This window comes from Megascapheus bottae, chromosome 5, assembly GCF_031878675.1.
Source record: "Megascapheus bottae isolate mThoBot1 chromosome 5, mThoBot2.hap1, whole genome shotgun sequence".
Taxonomy (NCBI): Eukaryota; Metazoa; Chordata; class Mammalia; order Rodentia; family Geomyidae; genus Megascapheus; species Megascapheus bottae.
The window spans coordinates 24,576,621-24,592,715 of record NC_143513.1 but is presented as its reverse complement, the minus strand read 5'-3'; the positions used below and the strand labels follow the sequence as shown (position 1 = coordinate 24,592,715).

General features: G+C 39.9%; 1 protein-coding gene across 1 annotated transcript in view; it reads left to right on the top strand.

Annotated features, from left to right (window-relative positions):
* Positions 1-16,095, top strand: part of Cpvl (carboxypeptidase vitellogenic like) — a 111,035-nt gene that overhangs the window by 13,764 nt on the left and 81,176 nt on the right. Inside the window, exons 3-5 of the mRNA XM_090332318.1 lie at positions 6,076-6,190; positions 7,119-7,177; positions 9,644-9,723. Of these exons, the coding sequence (XP_090188444.1) occupies positions 6,076-6,190; positions 7,119-7,177; positions 9,644-9,723 (254 nt within the window). The remainder of the gene's footprint in view (positions 1-6,075; positions 6,191-7,118; positions 7,178-9,643; positions 9,724-16,095) is intronic.

The window sequence follows — 16,095 nt, the reverse complement described above, 5'->3', positions numbered from 1 at the left end:
CTTTAAATAACCTGGGGCAGGAAATTAGCTGCTCTCCTTATAAAACCAAAATCTTTCTGAAAAGGCCTCAGGTGTCATCTAACTCCCCGTCTTCAGCCCTGCTCTGTACAAGACGACAGCATCAGTTGCTACTTTCTTCTTTCTTTGCAGCTCAGTGTACTTTGCTCCTCCTGGAACTTGAGTGAGTAGGCCACACTACATTCTCCAAGTCTTTGTACATCATGCCATGTACAAGGATTAGCCCAACCTCTTCCTGAAAGTGTTTGGGTTCTTCCTTGGACCAGTTGGGGAAGACTGAGATTCTTGTTCCTGTGATATATTGACCTTTTCTATGATTCATGGGAACTCCATTCTTAGAAAAAGTATGTAAGAGGATAGATTTCATAAAATGTGTCTATTATGGGTGGTTACAGACCCACTGGCAGGCAGCAAATACCAGAGGTGGCAGACATCTTGTTCACACTTCCCTCTGTGTCTCTCTTTGCATATGCTTATGGCATTAGGAATCCGAAAGAACAGAGGAGATGTGAGACAAACAGAACAGAGCTAAAAGCTGGGTATGGTGGCTCCCACCTGTAACTCTAGATACTCAGGCAGTGGAAATGTGAGGATCACAATTCAAAGCTAAGGCAGAAAAGTCCATGAGATTCTTAGTTCCAGTTCACTAGTAAAGATCCAGACGTGGAGGCGTGGCTTAAGTGTTAGTGCCCTCTTTGAGTAAAAAGCTCAGGAATCAATCAAGGCCCAGAGGTTAATCCCTGATACTGTTGGGGGGGGGGAAGGGGAGGGTGTGAAGGAAAGGGAAAGCAGGGAAGGGAAGGGAGGAAAAAAAGGAAGAAAGGGGGAAACATGGAAGAGAAAAAAGAAACGAAAAATGCACATTTCATGGGTGTATTTGAATTGTGCCAAAATCCTTGTGTGCCGATTTGGAAAATGAAATGGAGAGCTAAGTAAACTTCCCAGCCATTTTCTTCTTTTGTTGTAAGTCTTGGGACTTGAACTCAATGACTGGTCACTGTCCCTGAGCTTCTTTTTCCCAGGGCTAGTACTCTATAACTACACACAACTTCTGGCTTTTCCTGTTTATGTGGTACTGAGGAATTGAACCTACGGCTTCATGAATGCTAGGCAAGCACTCTACCACTAAGCTACATTCCCAGTCCTTCTCAGCTATTTTTTTCTTGAGCACCTAAAAAGAAAAGTATGACTTCTTTATCCCCTGTTCTTTCTAAAGTGCAGCTTTCTGGCAGGAGGCACAAAGGGAGAAGCTATTCTAACTCCTGCATGAAAGAATGAGAGCCAGTAAGAAGGTGAGAACAGAAAATGAGTCAAAGAGTCTATGGTCCTATATAGGCATTTCAAATGGATGAGGCAAGTCAAAGGTTGATCAGAATTAGATCGTTGTCCTTATTTCCCTCCCCCACTCACTCCCAATTATCTTGTTTCCCCCATTTCCTTTCTTATTTCAAATAAACAAATAAACATATATACAATATACCAAAGGGTATCAATGTATTAGAAGTAATGTACCTACTACTTGGCAAATGTAGCTGTAACCCAGCTATACATTACCCTGACAATAAAAACAAGAAAAAAAATCTGCAATGGTTACAAAAAAGAATTAGGGAGAACATGAGAATTATAAGAGGGAGCCTTGAACAGGATTATTTTAAGGTAATTGCAAAAGCTTACTCTCCACATGAGTGATCACAATACAGGAGGAGGGCCCACAAGTAAGATTCCCTTAAAACACAGATGTTTTAAGCAAGTTGTTCATATAGGCTGGGAGTGTGTGCATAGAATTAAAATGATATTAGATACCATGCTAGTTTCAAAACTAATTGCTTTAAATTGAACATTCTGCCTTGATTAACAGCATTAGCATGGCAGCTGAGTGTCAGTGGAACTAGATCTGTAAAGCAAAGTTCAAATATATTCAAACATACTTGGGGGAATTTAGAGACATTTACTTGAGAGAACTGCTGACTTCAATTAATATAGAACACGTTACTTTAACCAGGCAAATGGCCTGCCTCTGCCTATACAAAGGAGAAAAGGCCTTAATTAATTTATTAATTGCATGCCTAATTTTGAGTATTGCTATTGATATGGATCTGTTAGAAGTTTTCTAGCTGCTGTTGCTCACCAAGTCTGGTGTTCTTTACTGGGGCAGAGACAAAGGATTGGCTATAGGATGAATCAGACTTGAGGATTGGCAGATGCCTGACTGCTTTGAGTGACTCCTTGGTGCGAAGTCTGCCTAATATTTGCTAAGACACCTGAATTTCTCTAGGACACCCCAAGAAAACCTTCTGGGTAAAACACACTCATATTGCTTGAATGTACTGAATTAAACCTGTCTTGAGCCTCCACCAATATCATATTGAATCATTGTTTCAATGACGCACATATGGCTTGAGAAGAATGTCTGTTCTTCTTGTCTGTTTTTCTCAAATGCCAAGGAGAGTCTTGGATCTTGTAGAATAGGAGATGAAAGTGAAAAAAAGAAAAAAAGAGAAAACGGCTCAGAGCATGAAGTGACAGTCCATCAAAACTCTCTGCTGGAAAGGATTGGAGCAGATTATTACTAATATAGTTGCATTTACTTCAAATGATCATTACTAAAGACATAGAGTAGATTTTCCTGCCATCTTTGTGAATAAACCTTGAAATGTGCTAGTATGGGAAGTAGTGAAATTTGCTTTTGCAGGAAATCTAACCTTCCTTCTAGGCTGGAACAAGTCAGGGAAGGTGAGGCCAAATTCATCTATTGGCCACTAGAGGTCGCCATTTGAAAGGTATCTAAGGCAAAACCATGACAGTTTCTGTTTACTGAGTAAGGACCCAGATTTGTGAGAAGTGGGGTCCCTCCCTTTTTGTTATTAGGGAGACTTTTCACATAAAAGACTTAGATTCCTTTGCTGTCTCTGGAGTGTTTAGAATTTCTCTATCCATTCATTCATTTTGATCATTAGTTCTTGCATTAGTACTCTGATCTATAACTCATTAATAAAGGTTAATTTTCTTCTCAATTATATGTTTATTTTTCTTAATATAAATATTTGTTGGTAGGGTATTATGTACCTCATAATAAGAAACCTATTAAATCTGATGCCACACGTACCCAGCTAGACAGTTACTTGTTTAATGTCTCTGCACTCCATGAGAAAAAGTAATCAGAGCTATCACTTAAAAACAGGTAAGAAAACATCTAGAAAAATAAGCATTCTATAGCTATCTGTAGGAGCCAGATTGCTAAGAGTATTTTTTAAAATATATTTTAAAAAAAACTTTAGTTAAGAATAAGTGCTCATAATAAACATTACAAACAAATGTTAAAACTTGAAAAAGTTAATGTACGAATTAAGTTTGTTCATATACACTTTGAATCATACTAAGATGTGAAAAGAAGTGATGGCATAAGACATACTGACACTGATAGTCTTCATGATACACTACAATGAACTCTTGAGTATTTAGCATTAACTATGTATATCTTCATACTCCGGTACAAGTGTTTGCAAATAAGGGTGGCATTCTTTCCCAAGCTGCTTGATTGGTTCAAGTTCAAAAACAGATGTGTGGTGGGGGGAGGGGAAAAACCAGGCTGCCTCATGGCCCTGAGACTCATGCACCTCCTTCAGGAAAAAGCACCTGATAATGAGCCAGGTCACCTGAGGTTGGAGATGTGTACACTTATGCTCTTACTATTCCAGCATTCCAAGAATCCTGTGCCTGATGCTTCATAATTGCCTAAGAAAGATGTTTGCCATGGGGATGTTTGTCATGAGGCCTCTCACATTATTTTTTTTTCTCTTGAGAGTCCAGAGATTCCTTTCATCCTATCAGGTCACAGGAAGGAACATAGAGGCCTATGGAAAAATAGAGAGGTGGGTGAAGACCAGAGGCCATGGGCATCCTAAAGGGTGTATACAATCTGTAAACAGCACAGATTCTCAATCCTGCAGTCACGTGAGAACCTCTTAAGGAGCTTTCAAGAAAGACTGAGGGCTCCTGCTCCTACTCCAGGCCATAAGAATTACAGTCTTTGGGGTTTGTGCCCATGCAGAAATATTTGTTAAAAAGCCCTCCACATCATTTTAATAAGTAGTTGAACTAGAAAAGTATTAGCTCACAGTAGCTCGTGGCAGCCACAGGAATTCAAGTGGGGGCCTGGCTGTTCCTCGGAACTAATGACCCCCCCGCATCTTACCTTCCCACAAGCTGAGAGGAACAGGGATAGCTTCTTTCTGGAACCCACAGTTTTTCTACCTTCTAGTATTTGGAATTTGGCCTCACTGCTGAGTGTTTATAAGTAGAAAGGCACTTTCTATCTGGCAAATATCATGTAACCCTTTTATTAATTACAATAAAAAATATTAAAAAAATAAAATAAAAAAGAAAGTGGTCCTGGTACTTATCATTAAATAGCACTGGAGGATCTAAGGAGAGGAAAACATTACAAGAATCTTCAAACAAAACACCCACCAGGGCTCCTGGCAGGATGGCACAGAGCTGGTTACTCTTGTTTATTAGCATCTTAGTATTTTCAACATTATTTCATGCATACATTTTAGGCAATGGCTCAGAGAGGCTATGAGGTAAAGATTAGAAGCCATTTGTCGGCTGAGGAAACTGAAGTTGGAAAAAGCAGAGGACCAGGATATTATGACTGTCATGTGATCAAGCAGACCAGCCACATGCCTGATTCCCATGACCGGAGGACAGCAGCTCTGAAAAGCTACCTTTACTGTTTCTTAGTCTGATGTATCAGGCAGACCTGCTCCATCCTGTGATTATCCATGTGATTTATTTATACAAATACTTGAATCAGGAGAACTAAATAGTGAAGAAGTGGCTAAGGAACATGCAGACTGAAAAAAGCAAGGAAAATCCACCAGACAACCTTACTCTGCCATTTCCTACTCAAGCCATTTATCAGTTTCTAGAATTTACCCATTGCAGTATTAATTAACATTGGCAGAACACATATCGCATACCATTTCTGGATGTTATGAGAAGTTATCTAATCCTTCCATCATGCGCACCTTGTAGGCTGTGAGGCTTGATGCCTATGTTACGATTTAGCAACATGAGGCATCGGCAGCTGCCTGTACTCGCCCAGCTTGGGGCCACTAAAGCCTGGGTTTGAATCCACCTGGTCTGTGAGGCTCCTGCTCCACACTTGCTCCTGATGCTGTTGTTGACATTGAAGTTTCAAGCATTGATTGGAAAGCCTGGTGTGGACCTGAGATCCTACTATTTCGACCTGTTTTCCTTTTCTTGTGGTTGCTGCTGTATGTACACTAAATATCTCTTGATTGATGCATTTATTTATTCATTTATTTGTAATCATGCTGGTGGGCATTTCATCAGTTTCCATTTTTTCCCCTCTCCAGTCCTGAGGCCTGAACTCTGGGCCTGAGTGCTATCTCTGAGCTGCTTTTTGCCCCATGCTATCACTCTACTACTTGAGTCACCATGCATTTCTGCCTTTTTTTTTCTGAGTATTTATTGAAGAGTGTCCTTCCTGGGCTGGCTTTGATCCGTAATCCTCAGATCTCTACCACCTGAGTAGCTAGGATTACAGGTGTGAACCACTGGTTCCTGACTTCCAATTTTTTTTTCTCTTCAAGGTTACCACAAACATACTTCGAGGACACATATATAAGAGTTTTCCTGCAAATACCCTTACAATTATAGTAGTCATTCATTCTTCCCATGTTTTTATTATACACTAGCCATAATTCCAAGCCCTTCAGTTATGTCACTGAATTTTCTAGTGCTTAGAAGCGATCATCAAAGTTGGCCACTCACAGCAAGGCTGCAGTCCAGACCCTACTCGCCCCACCAGCACCCTAGGTCAGACATTTGGTGAGTAGAGGAGAGAAGCCTTCCGTGCCTGTTGTGCTTGTCATCCAGGTTCTTGGGTATAGCCTCCACATGCCTTAGTTTCCCCTCCTCCTGTGACCTACTCATCTTGCCTTGGAAGGCAGCATCCCGCCCTCTAGATCTCAGTGATGCCTGGTGTCAGGGCACACTGTGGATTGTCACTGGTCCCTCTGTTCCCTCTAGACAGACCCAAATGAAGCTCCAGTCGTCCTCTGGCTTCAGGGAGGCCCGGGAGGTTCATCCATGTTTGGACTTTTTGTGGAGCATGGACCTTATCTTGTCACCAAGAACATGAGCAGTAAGTGACGTTTGAATTGTATTTCCTGTGCAGAGTATTTTACCTGGATCTTATATCTTCCCCAAAACTAATTGAGAATGAATTCTAAACGACTGGGAATAGCTTAAGAGTTCTGGATTATAAAAACACAACTCTCTGGCAATGTCTATTCAAGAAGGGGGATCTATGAGAATGAATTTCCAGCCTGGCTTGAAATTTGGATGAAAGGTTTGATGCTATGTTCATAGTCTGCTGCTAACTCAAGTATTCTTGGTTTACAAAAACAGTTAATATTTATATTACTACTTGGCAGAATCCTTGCACATGGGCCTAATGAGGGAATTATATCTCTAGTTATTCACACAAATGGAACATTGTCTGTAGTTCAGTCATTTAAATAGTGGGGCAGAGAGATCGATGGCTGAGGGTGATTGGGAGGAAGGAAAGGAGAAAGCAACATTTGACTGGAACCCAGGGTCCTCTCCATCATCTTTCTCGAAAGAGATTGTTTATTTCCTCTTGGTCAGAATTCCCAGTGTGAACTCATTTGTGACTGGCCAATTTTATCGAAGTTGTTCTCCTCGTGTTGGTGGGAAGAAGGGAACAAGAGGACTGGGGTGGGGGCGGTGGAATGATTGATGAACTGGAAAGGTAGGCATGATTACATCGGTTTTTCATGAGCCATTTCCATGGGGGTTTGGTTTCCAGGTTTCCACTTTAGATGTAGAAACCTCCTGGGTAGAAAAAAAAGTGAAGGAAAGGAGAGGAGAGCAGGGGAGCAGAGGGGAGAGGAGGGGAGAAGAAGACAGGGTAGGGAAGGAAGGTCCAGATGTGGTGCCTGATTCTTCTTCCTGAGGGGGCAGAGGGTTGTTCTGGATTCTGAACCAAGTAAAGTCTTACCTTGAAAGTTTCCATGCCACTCAATCTAACTCACTCTTTATTTTCATAGTTCGTGCCAGGAACTTCTCTTGGACCACTACATTTTCCATGCTTTATATTGATAATCCAGTGAGTACCTCACAACATTCTAAAATACTAGTGCTGGCCTGTCATGTCTATTTTCCTTTTGAGTAATTATAATTATGTGCTAAATAATGATATTTTGATCAACAATGGTCCTCTAAAATAGTAATAGAGCTAAAATATTCCTGTCATTTAGTATTTTCACTATACTTGTTCAGTGTTTAGGTATGTTTAGATACTCCAGTGCTTATCATTATGCTGCAGCAACCTGCTGCTGTACCCAGTACAGCAGTAAAGGCACAGGAAACACTGTGTTGTCTGGGGGCATGTAAGTGTACTCTTCATATTCTTACAACATGGAATTCACGGAAGCACCTTCACCATTAAGCAATGTATGACTGTAATGTATGACTATTTCAAGGTCTACGACTGTACAACATAATGACTTTGAATGACATCTGGCTTTGTGAACAATGTATGGCTCTATTTAAAGCAATGTGTGATTCTATTCTAAAACAAATAGAGATAGGTGTTACATTGGTTCATCTTTTGTTCTAGCATTTCTGTGATTGCTTTCCCCAACCCAAATCAGATAAACTTATATACAAGACAAAGGATACCAAATCCAGGAACAGTGATCATGGAGAATAAGCAGGATGAGAAAAAAAAAAGAAAGACAAAAGAAGTAACTGCAAACAGTACACTAAAAATAAAGAAAAAAGAAAACAAAACCACAAACACCCACAAAACACTCTTGGTCCCCTATTGTAGAGATCATATTGATTTGTATCATTTTATGTGGTCATATGCACATAGCTATTTGGCTATTGTGAACCTCTGCTGGAACTAGCCTATGCATGTACTAATTATTACAAATGAGGGAAACCATGGAGCCTCTGTTTCTTTGGGTCTGGCTTGTTTCACTTAATATGATTTTTCCAACTCTTTCCACTTCCTATCGAGTGGGGAGAAGTCGTTCTTTCTGATGCAAGCATAGACTTCTATAATATAAAATATATTATAATATAATATTATATATATATATATCCCTAGACACTAAGTCAGAAATGAACTTTACAACTTGCGGGGAGGGGAGTCAAGAGGGTTGGGAAAGCAGAGAAATCAAGGGAGTGAGTAACATTGCTCAAAAAGAAATGGACTAATTACCTTGCTTATGTAACTGTTACTCCATGTATATCACCTTTACAATAAAATTTTAAAAATGGAAATAGGGTTGTTTATGTTTAAACATAAACAGAATGTAGGGGCTGGGAGTTTGGGCTAGTGGTAAAGTGCTTGCCTCGCATGCCCAGAGACCAGGGTTTGATTCCTCGGTACCACATACATAGAAAAAAGGTGCAAGTGGTGATGAGGCTCAAGTGGTAGAGCTCTAAGCTTGAGAAAGTCCAAGAACAGTGCTCAGGCCCTGAGCTCAAGTCCAGGACTTGCAAAAAAAAAAAAATAGAATGGAAACTCCTTTCTGAGATTTTGCTTTTCTGTTATTTTGTTTATTTTATCTTTGAGCTTGGGAATCTTGGCTCCCTTCTCTTCTTTCCTCAGTTTTCACCTTTTGAAACATCATAATTCCTGGACTGTAGCATCCAGGAAATGAGATTTATGTCTTCACTAGTTATCTGAAAATCCCTCATCTTTCATGTAACTTTCTAGGTATAAAAAGCCAAAGCTGATGTCCTTCTTTTATCAAGGCAACATCTTATTTTGAAAGAGAAAGTGATATTTTCTTTATAAGTTTTCCCTGAAATGATTTCAGCAGGTACAAAAGAAAAAGTAAGGGTCTGTTTCGAGAGGTGTAGGGTATCTTTACTTGAACTCTCCTTGCATATGGTTCAAAGAGAAAACAAGTAAACAGGGAGAAGAAAACATACTTGCCTTCCATCTTGACATACCAACTGTACATTTTCCTAGTATATAATTACTTATTTAAATAGAAGGTGAATTAAATACTATGTTTAGCTGTTTGTTTAGGGAAATGTTTTTTTAAAAAATGCCTGTATATCTTACATAGAATAAATTCCCTACCCAAATCGTTCATACAAAATCACTCATAGCTCCTTATTTCAATTTATAGCTCAATTGTCTGTGAATTTCTAGAAATATGCCACTATTACATACAATAATCTTATTTTTCAAACTTCTTGTCTATGTATTAAAGCAATATTATCTTTAAATTAGTTTTATTTTTAAACTCTTTACTGAAGATAAAATGGTATAATGGCCATTGTTTTTTTCTCACAAATAAAAGAAGAAAACCACACACAAATATCTTTTATATCCAACCCAGAGACAGTCATACATGCACAGGTTTCAAAAACCAAGACCAAGGAAGATGAAATTTTCCTCCTCACAGGAGGATGCTACAAACACCTGGGGTAATGGAAAAGCCCAGTGTCTTCAGAATAAATGAAGTTACTTCTCGCTGTGTGTTCTCATTCAAGACCTACCAGGAATGTATGCCTCTGTGCTGACACTTGCTTATTGATTTCCTTTCAGGTGGGCACAGGCTTCAGTTTTACTAATAGTAGCCATGGATATGCAGTCAGTGAAGATGATGTGGCACGAGATTTATACAGGTAAAGAGCTTGTTTTTCGCCTGGCTGGTTCAGAGTAACCATTTTTCTATCTCTATAGGAAAGTTCTTCAGGTGGTAAGATTATTAATATTTGATCTCTTCCTATTTTTCCTTCTTTCTTTCTTTCTTTCTTTCTCTCTCTTTCTTTCCTTCCTTCTTTCTTTCTTTCTTTCTTTCTTTCTTTCTTTCTTTCTTTCTTTCTTTCTCTCTCTCTCTTTCTTTCTTTCTCTCTCTTTCTTTCTTTCTCTCTCTGTCTCTCTGTCTCTCTGTCTTTCTTTCTTTCTTTCTTTCTTTCTTTCTTTCTTTCTTTCTTTCTTTCTTTCTTTCTTTCTTTCTCTCTTTCCTCTTGATCAGTCATGAGGCTTGAGCTTAGAGTCTGAACCACAGTGACACTCTTCTGGTGGTTAATTGGAGATAAGAGTCTCCAGGACTTTCCTGCCTGGGCTGGTTTTGAACCATAATCTTCAGATCTTAGTCTCCAGACTACTCTAGGATTACAGCTATGAGCCACTAGCATCTAGCAATGATTGGTCTTTATTGTCCAGTTTCTGAAACTGTTAAATGTATTTTGACATGAGGAGCATACACACACACACACACACACACACACACACACACACACACACACACACAGTCTCTTCTCTACTTTACTACTTTATTCTTATTATTGATAATTGTGTGAGTGACCATCAGAGAAAGCAGAGTTCCAAGGGGAGCTAAGATTTATTCTCATCATCATCATCATTATTATTATTATTTTGCCAGTCCTGGGCTTGAGCTCAGGGCCTGAGCACTGTCCTTGGTTTTCTCAAGGCTAGAGCTCTACCACTTGAGCCTCAGCGCCACTTTTGATGTTTTTCTATGTATGTAGTACTGAGGAATCGAACCCGGGTCTTTGTGCATGCTAGGCAAGCACTCTACCACTAGGCTAAACTCCTAGCCTCGGGAGCTAAGATTTTAAGTCATAATTATAATTTTTGTCCTTTAAGAGACAATAAAGTTGCCACAGGATAGTTTTCAACTAAAGATTAGTTTCAAACTACTTTCCAACCAGATAGTCTGCACGTTTTTCTTGTTCTCTGAACCTAGGTTTTCCTTTGCATTTCCAGTCAGCAGCATCTTTTCAGACATCTGTTCATTGTCTTCTTTCCTAGAACCCACCAGTGGTCCTAGGAAAGACTTTCAAAGACAATTTCTCACCCTGTAGCTTCTCTTCGTCACATTTTCCAGGTTGAAAACAACTAATGAGCCAGTCCTTCTCTTTCTTTCTTTCATCTTACAAAACTTTTCTTTTTTCTACAGAAAAAAAAATAAGATTGAGCAGGGTGAACGGTTTCTTTTTTTTTTTTTCCTCTCTCGCATCCATTACAGCTATTTTTGGTGCAGTCTTAAAAATAAGTTGACCTGTGTTATTTGGTCAGATTTTTTCCGATCTACAAATTGTTACTGAAGATCAAGTCCTGAATTCTTTTAAGTTGCTGGGGTGCCAGTGATTCAACATCATGATAGTCTATGGCTCCTTCCCCCACCCTCACCCCCACCTATTTACCTCAGCTAATTCCTGGTAAGCAAACAGCCAATCTTAAAAGGAAAGTGCATTGGATAGGAGTCAGAGTTTTCTGATATCTGACAAAAGCTTTCCCCCTTGCTCTTCTTTTTTTCTTAAAGGAGAGTAGATGTCTGAGCAGGCGAAATAATTCAGCAATAGGCAGGTAATATGATGCAACATAGGTTATTGATTTAACATAGCTTAGCAGAGTTGACACTATATTCTAATTACTATATTCTAGTCCTAATTTGCCTGTGCAGCACCCCCACTGGACTCACCTCTCTAGCATTTCTTAGTCCCAAAATAGAACAGGGCTTGCCTGTCAGATGTTAGATGCAGCTCTCAGTCCTGCAGAGGTGTGAGTTCGGGGGATGCACAAGGAGTCTAGGTCCTCCTCAGTCCTCTCAGGCAAGGAGCAGCTTCTGCATAGCCAAAGATCCTTGAACCACAGTCTCAGTTAAGACCAGCAGAAGTGCTGTCCTGCATTCTGAGTCCTTGGCTTGCTCTTCTCTGGCCCAAACTCCTTGTTTGATTCGGATTGGTTATGCCCTTGATTGGTGGTGCCCAGAGATGTGCTGGTACTATTGCTCTATCTCCTATGCCCAGGTGTCTGGGCTCTTAGGTATTTTATGACTGCTCTATCTTGTAAGCCATGCTCCTGACAGTTCCTATGGTTATGGTCAAGCATCGGCTTGTATCTCCTTTAGATACAAGTTTGTATTGCCAATATATTTCTTTAAATATTGTAGCTGTATTTCATACCATTGTTTTTCATTTTAACTATATTCATTATATTAGTATTTTCCAATCACATTCATTTAGTATTTCCATATCATATTCATTATGTTAGTATTTTCACATCATTATCTTTTGCTCTACCTTCACATCTTTATGCTCATAACAGTCGAGCAGATTGGTGGCTGGCAGGGAAGGAAATGGAGAAGAAATTTCCAAATTATTTCTCTAAAGACATCTTATATCCTGTGCTAGCTTAGAAAAGAATATGATTATTGTCTTCTTCATTTTCATTTTTCGTATCTTGTGGGTTATATGTATGTCTGTGCACACGTGTGTGTGTTTGTGTGTGTGTGTGTGTGTGTGTGCAACCCAACACTGGGGCATGAACTCAGAACCTGGACACTATCCCTTAGCTTTTTTTCCTCTTAACACTAGAGCGCTACCATATGAACCACACCTCCATTTTACCTTTTATGGACTTTCCTGCCCAGACTGGCTTCAAATCATGATCTTCAAATCAGAGCCTCCTTAGTAGCAAGGATTACAAGCCTGAGCCATCAGCACCTGCAATGTCTTACGGTTTTTAATATTTGCATTCAATCCTGTGTTCTCTGGTACAGTGGAAACTCATTCCTACAGGCCATCCCTTTTCTTCCTCCTAACTCCAGCACTTTCCTCTATAGACATGACTGTGATGGTTATCCTAAAAAGTTTATTCAAGAGCTGTGTCTCTGATTTAGCACTATTTTCTGTCACTCTTCCAATAGGAAACCTACCCCCACTACACACACACACACACACACACACACACACACACACACACACACACACTCCTCTCTTCTGGCTTAAATCCAAACAAGCTCAGTTGTTTAACTAGCAAACACCCTGAGGGCAGAGTTTCTGTATAAAGGAATTCATCAATCCCCTGTAAGACAGACCATGGCAAAGCCCCCTCCCCCAAAGATGCTTCCAGCTTCTAATTGCCCCTCAGTGTGGATATTTACTGCTAACATGGGTACCCTCTTCCATGACAAGTAAGGGGAACCTATTTCAAAGCATCCATTGTTTATAGCTGTTTTAGTTCCCATTCTCTCTCTCTCTCTCTCTCTCTCTCTGTCTCTCTCTCTCTCTCTCTCTCTCTGTCTCTCTCTCTCTCTCTCTCTCTCTCTCTCTGTCTCTCTGTCTCTGTCTCTGTCTCTCTCTCTCTTCCTCCCTCCCTCCCTCGCCCCCCCCTCTTTGCTTCAGGCTCTTAGAACTGGAAAATAGCTAATCAAGAGTAGTGCAGAAAACTGATTTCAGCTGTTTCCTTTATGGTTTACACTCTTCGTTTCCTTTTGTAACTGAATTTCTTCTCTCTGGCTTTCCAGATGGGTGTCTGGAATAAGGTCTCTTTGAAATGTGTACAAGAGCTACTACAAGTTTAAAGAGCAGACCTTTCTTCTTCTCACCCTAAAATCCAGATCTGAAAATCCCATTCCTATTTGCTATTAGTAGTGCCTGGCTGCAATTAATAGACTCCTAAAGAAGAATTTAGCATTTACATTTTAGCTCTGCATGCACCTCTGTGTGTGTGTGTGTGTGTGTGTGTGCAATAATAAAAGTTTCCACTAGCAAGATGTTAAATTTTGTTTTATTTCCCCTTATTCAAAGTATAATAGTGAGCCACAACTATCTAGAAAATACTAACTCATAATAAATGTACTAACTTCAGTTTGGACATCATGGCAGATGCCGGTGTCCTATGCCTTGCCCCCTCTGTGGGTCCACACTCTGAGCTAGACACTGATCCTGATGCAGGTGGTAGGCCGTCAGCAGTGACCTGGCAGAGTCCAGAATTGCCTCTGAGGTTTTCTTCTCAAAGCCTAATAGAGGTCCCGCTACTGTTTATCTCCATGTTGGCTCTTGATAAGACACATTGTGATTGCTCAGACCTATCTTCCCACCCATGCAACTCGCATTGCATGAGAGAGCTTCGGGACCTTGCAGCTCCCTGAGAGGTGGAACAAATGGGAAGGATTCCCTCTGGGTGCTCCAACATCCCAAAACCACTCTGATTCTTGTTCCCAGAGTGTTTCAGCCATGGTGAGTAGCTATAGCCACACTTGCTTGGCTTTCTTTTGGAATGTGGGACAACGTGCCAGGGAAAATCACTTTAAACAAGAAGATATTTCCTTTGGCCTCATGCATAAGAGGATTCCATCTGTGATCACTTGGCTTCTAAGTCTCTAGACATCATGATGGGGGGCATGGAGGAGCAAGACTCTCATCTAGTGGCATCCAGGGCATAGGAAGAAAAAGAGGCAGAGCGGAGACCAAAAGACACCTTTCAAGTCCACACCTCCAGTGACTTACTTTCTCCTCCTAGGCCCTATCCCCTCAACTTTCTACTACTTCCAATAGCCCAGGAAGCTATGAATTCACATATGAGGTTGAAACACTCATGATCCTTCACCTTCCAAAGGCCCCAGCTCTGACCATTTCTTCCCTGCAAGCCTCCAGCTAATGAGTGGAAAGGGACAGCTAAGATCCAAATCATGAGGTGATGGGTAAGGCTGGGAGAGATGTGGGAGAATGATGAAGGGGTGGTGTTGATGGAGAGGCATTGTATTCATGAACTGACATGTTGAAATGAAGCCCCATTGTATGACTACTTAAGGATAATGAAATTTTAAATTAAAAAATGAAAGATTCAAACCGTAACTGAAGCCTTGATCTTCCTGCATATCATTTATGTCATTATGCTTTCCTCCATCAGAACTAACTGGCACTATCTAAAATATAGTTAACTGATCAAGTGGTGCATGCTAATCTAACTTACTAAATTTACCATTTTCATTTTAAAATATACCATTTTACATTTTCATTTTTAATTCAAGCTGGTGCTGAAATAAACAAATTCCATTAAAATTATTTTTCTGGGAAATTAAAATTCTGACAACTTCTTCAACTAGACTCTTGTTTAAAAACTTTAGAGAAGCCTGGCGTTTCTGAGCTTGAAGAAATATGGGAGATAATTCCCTTCCCTTTAAAGTATCAGATAAATCATAGAATGCAGTGCTAGTGGTGGCTCATGCTTGTAATCTTAGCTAGTCAGAAAACTGAGACCTGTTGGATCTCCACTTGAAGCCAGCTAGGGCAGAAATGTCCTTGACATTCCATCTCCAATTAATCAAAAAACAACACTAAACTTGAGGCGTGCTTAAAGTGATAGAGTGTAATTCAAGCAAATAAGCTCAGTCATGAGTACAAATGCCCATACTGACAAAACACTCATCACACACACACACACACACACACACACACACAGAATACCCTGTTAAATCTGATTATCAGCTAAACAATGAAATGTATTTTTAGTTTATGTATGTTGTAGGAAATGTTTCAATATAGTTATACCAGAATATTTTCTGTTGTTCACAGTATATCAAATTTAATTGTACACTCTTTATTTTTGCTTGTTAAATGTGTCAATCTTAATAAATCCCCAACAAATACTATAAGCATATAAGTTGTAAGGTGAAACATAAAACTCAATTAAATTTACTACCTCAAATTACCTAGTACCACTCTAGCAAGCAGGGAAAGAGAAAGAGAAGTCATTTTTATTCTGAAGATGGAGAAGGAAAGGTGGAGAATAAACTCCTATTTTTATCTCATCTCTAAAAGCAGCTTATCACCAGAGCTAAGAGGAAAGCGATAAAATGCAACTTCCCCAATTTAGTAGCTATAATAAATGGTTGCTATTATAAATAATAAATAGAAGAGTGCATCCAAACTCTTCAGTAGGGGTTCATCGTGAATTTTTATAGAAGCTTTGAAAATGAAGTACAGCCAGGATCATAGTGGATGTATTGCTTCAGTTTTGCCTCTCTGTAACCCTTGAACTTTTGCCCTTTCCTGGATTTTCAGAGACTCCTTTCTCTTCATCTTCCCTGGATGGTTTGTAGCTTTTATTTTATCAGCAGGAAGCTGCACACACAAACACACACACACACACACACACACACACACACACACACACACACACACACACACATGCGCACGCGCGCTTCTTAGGCATTATGGTCCAAGTCAAAAGATTTTTCA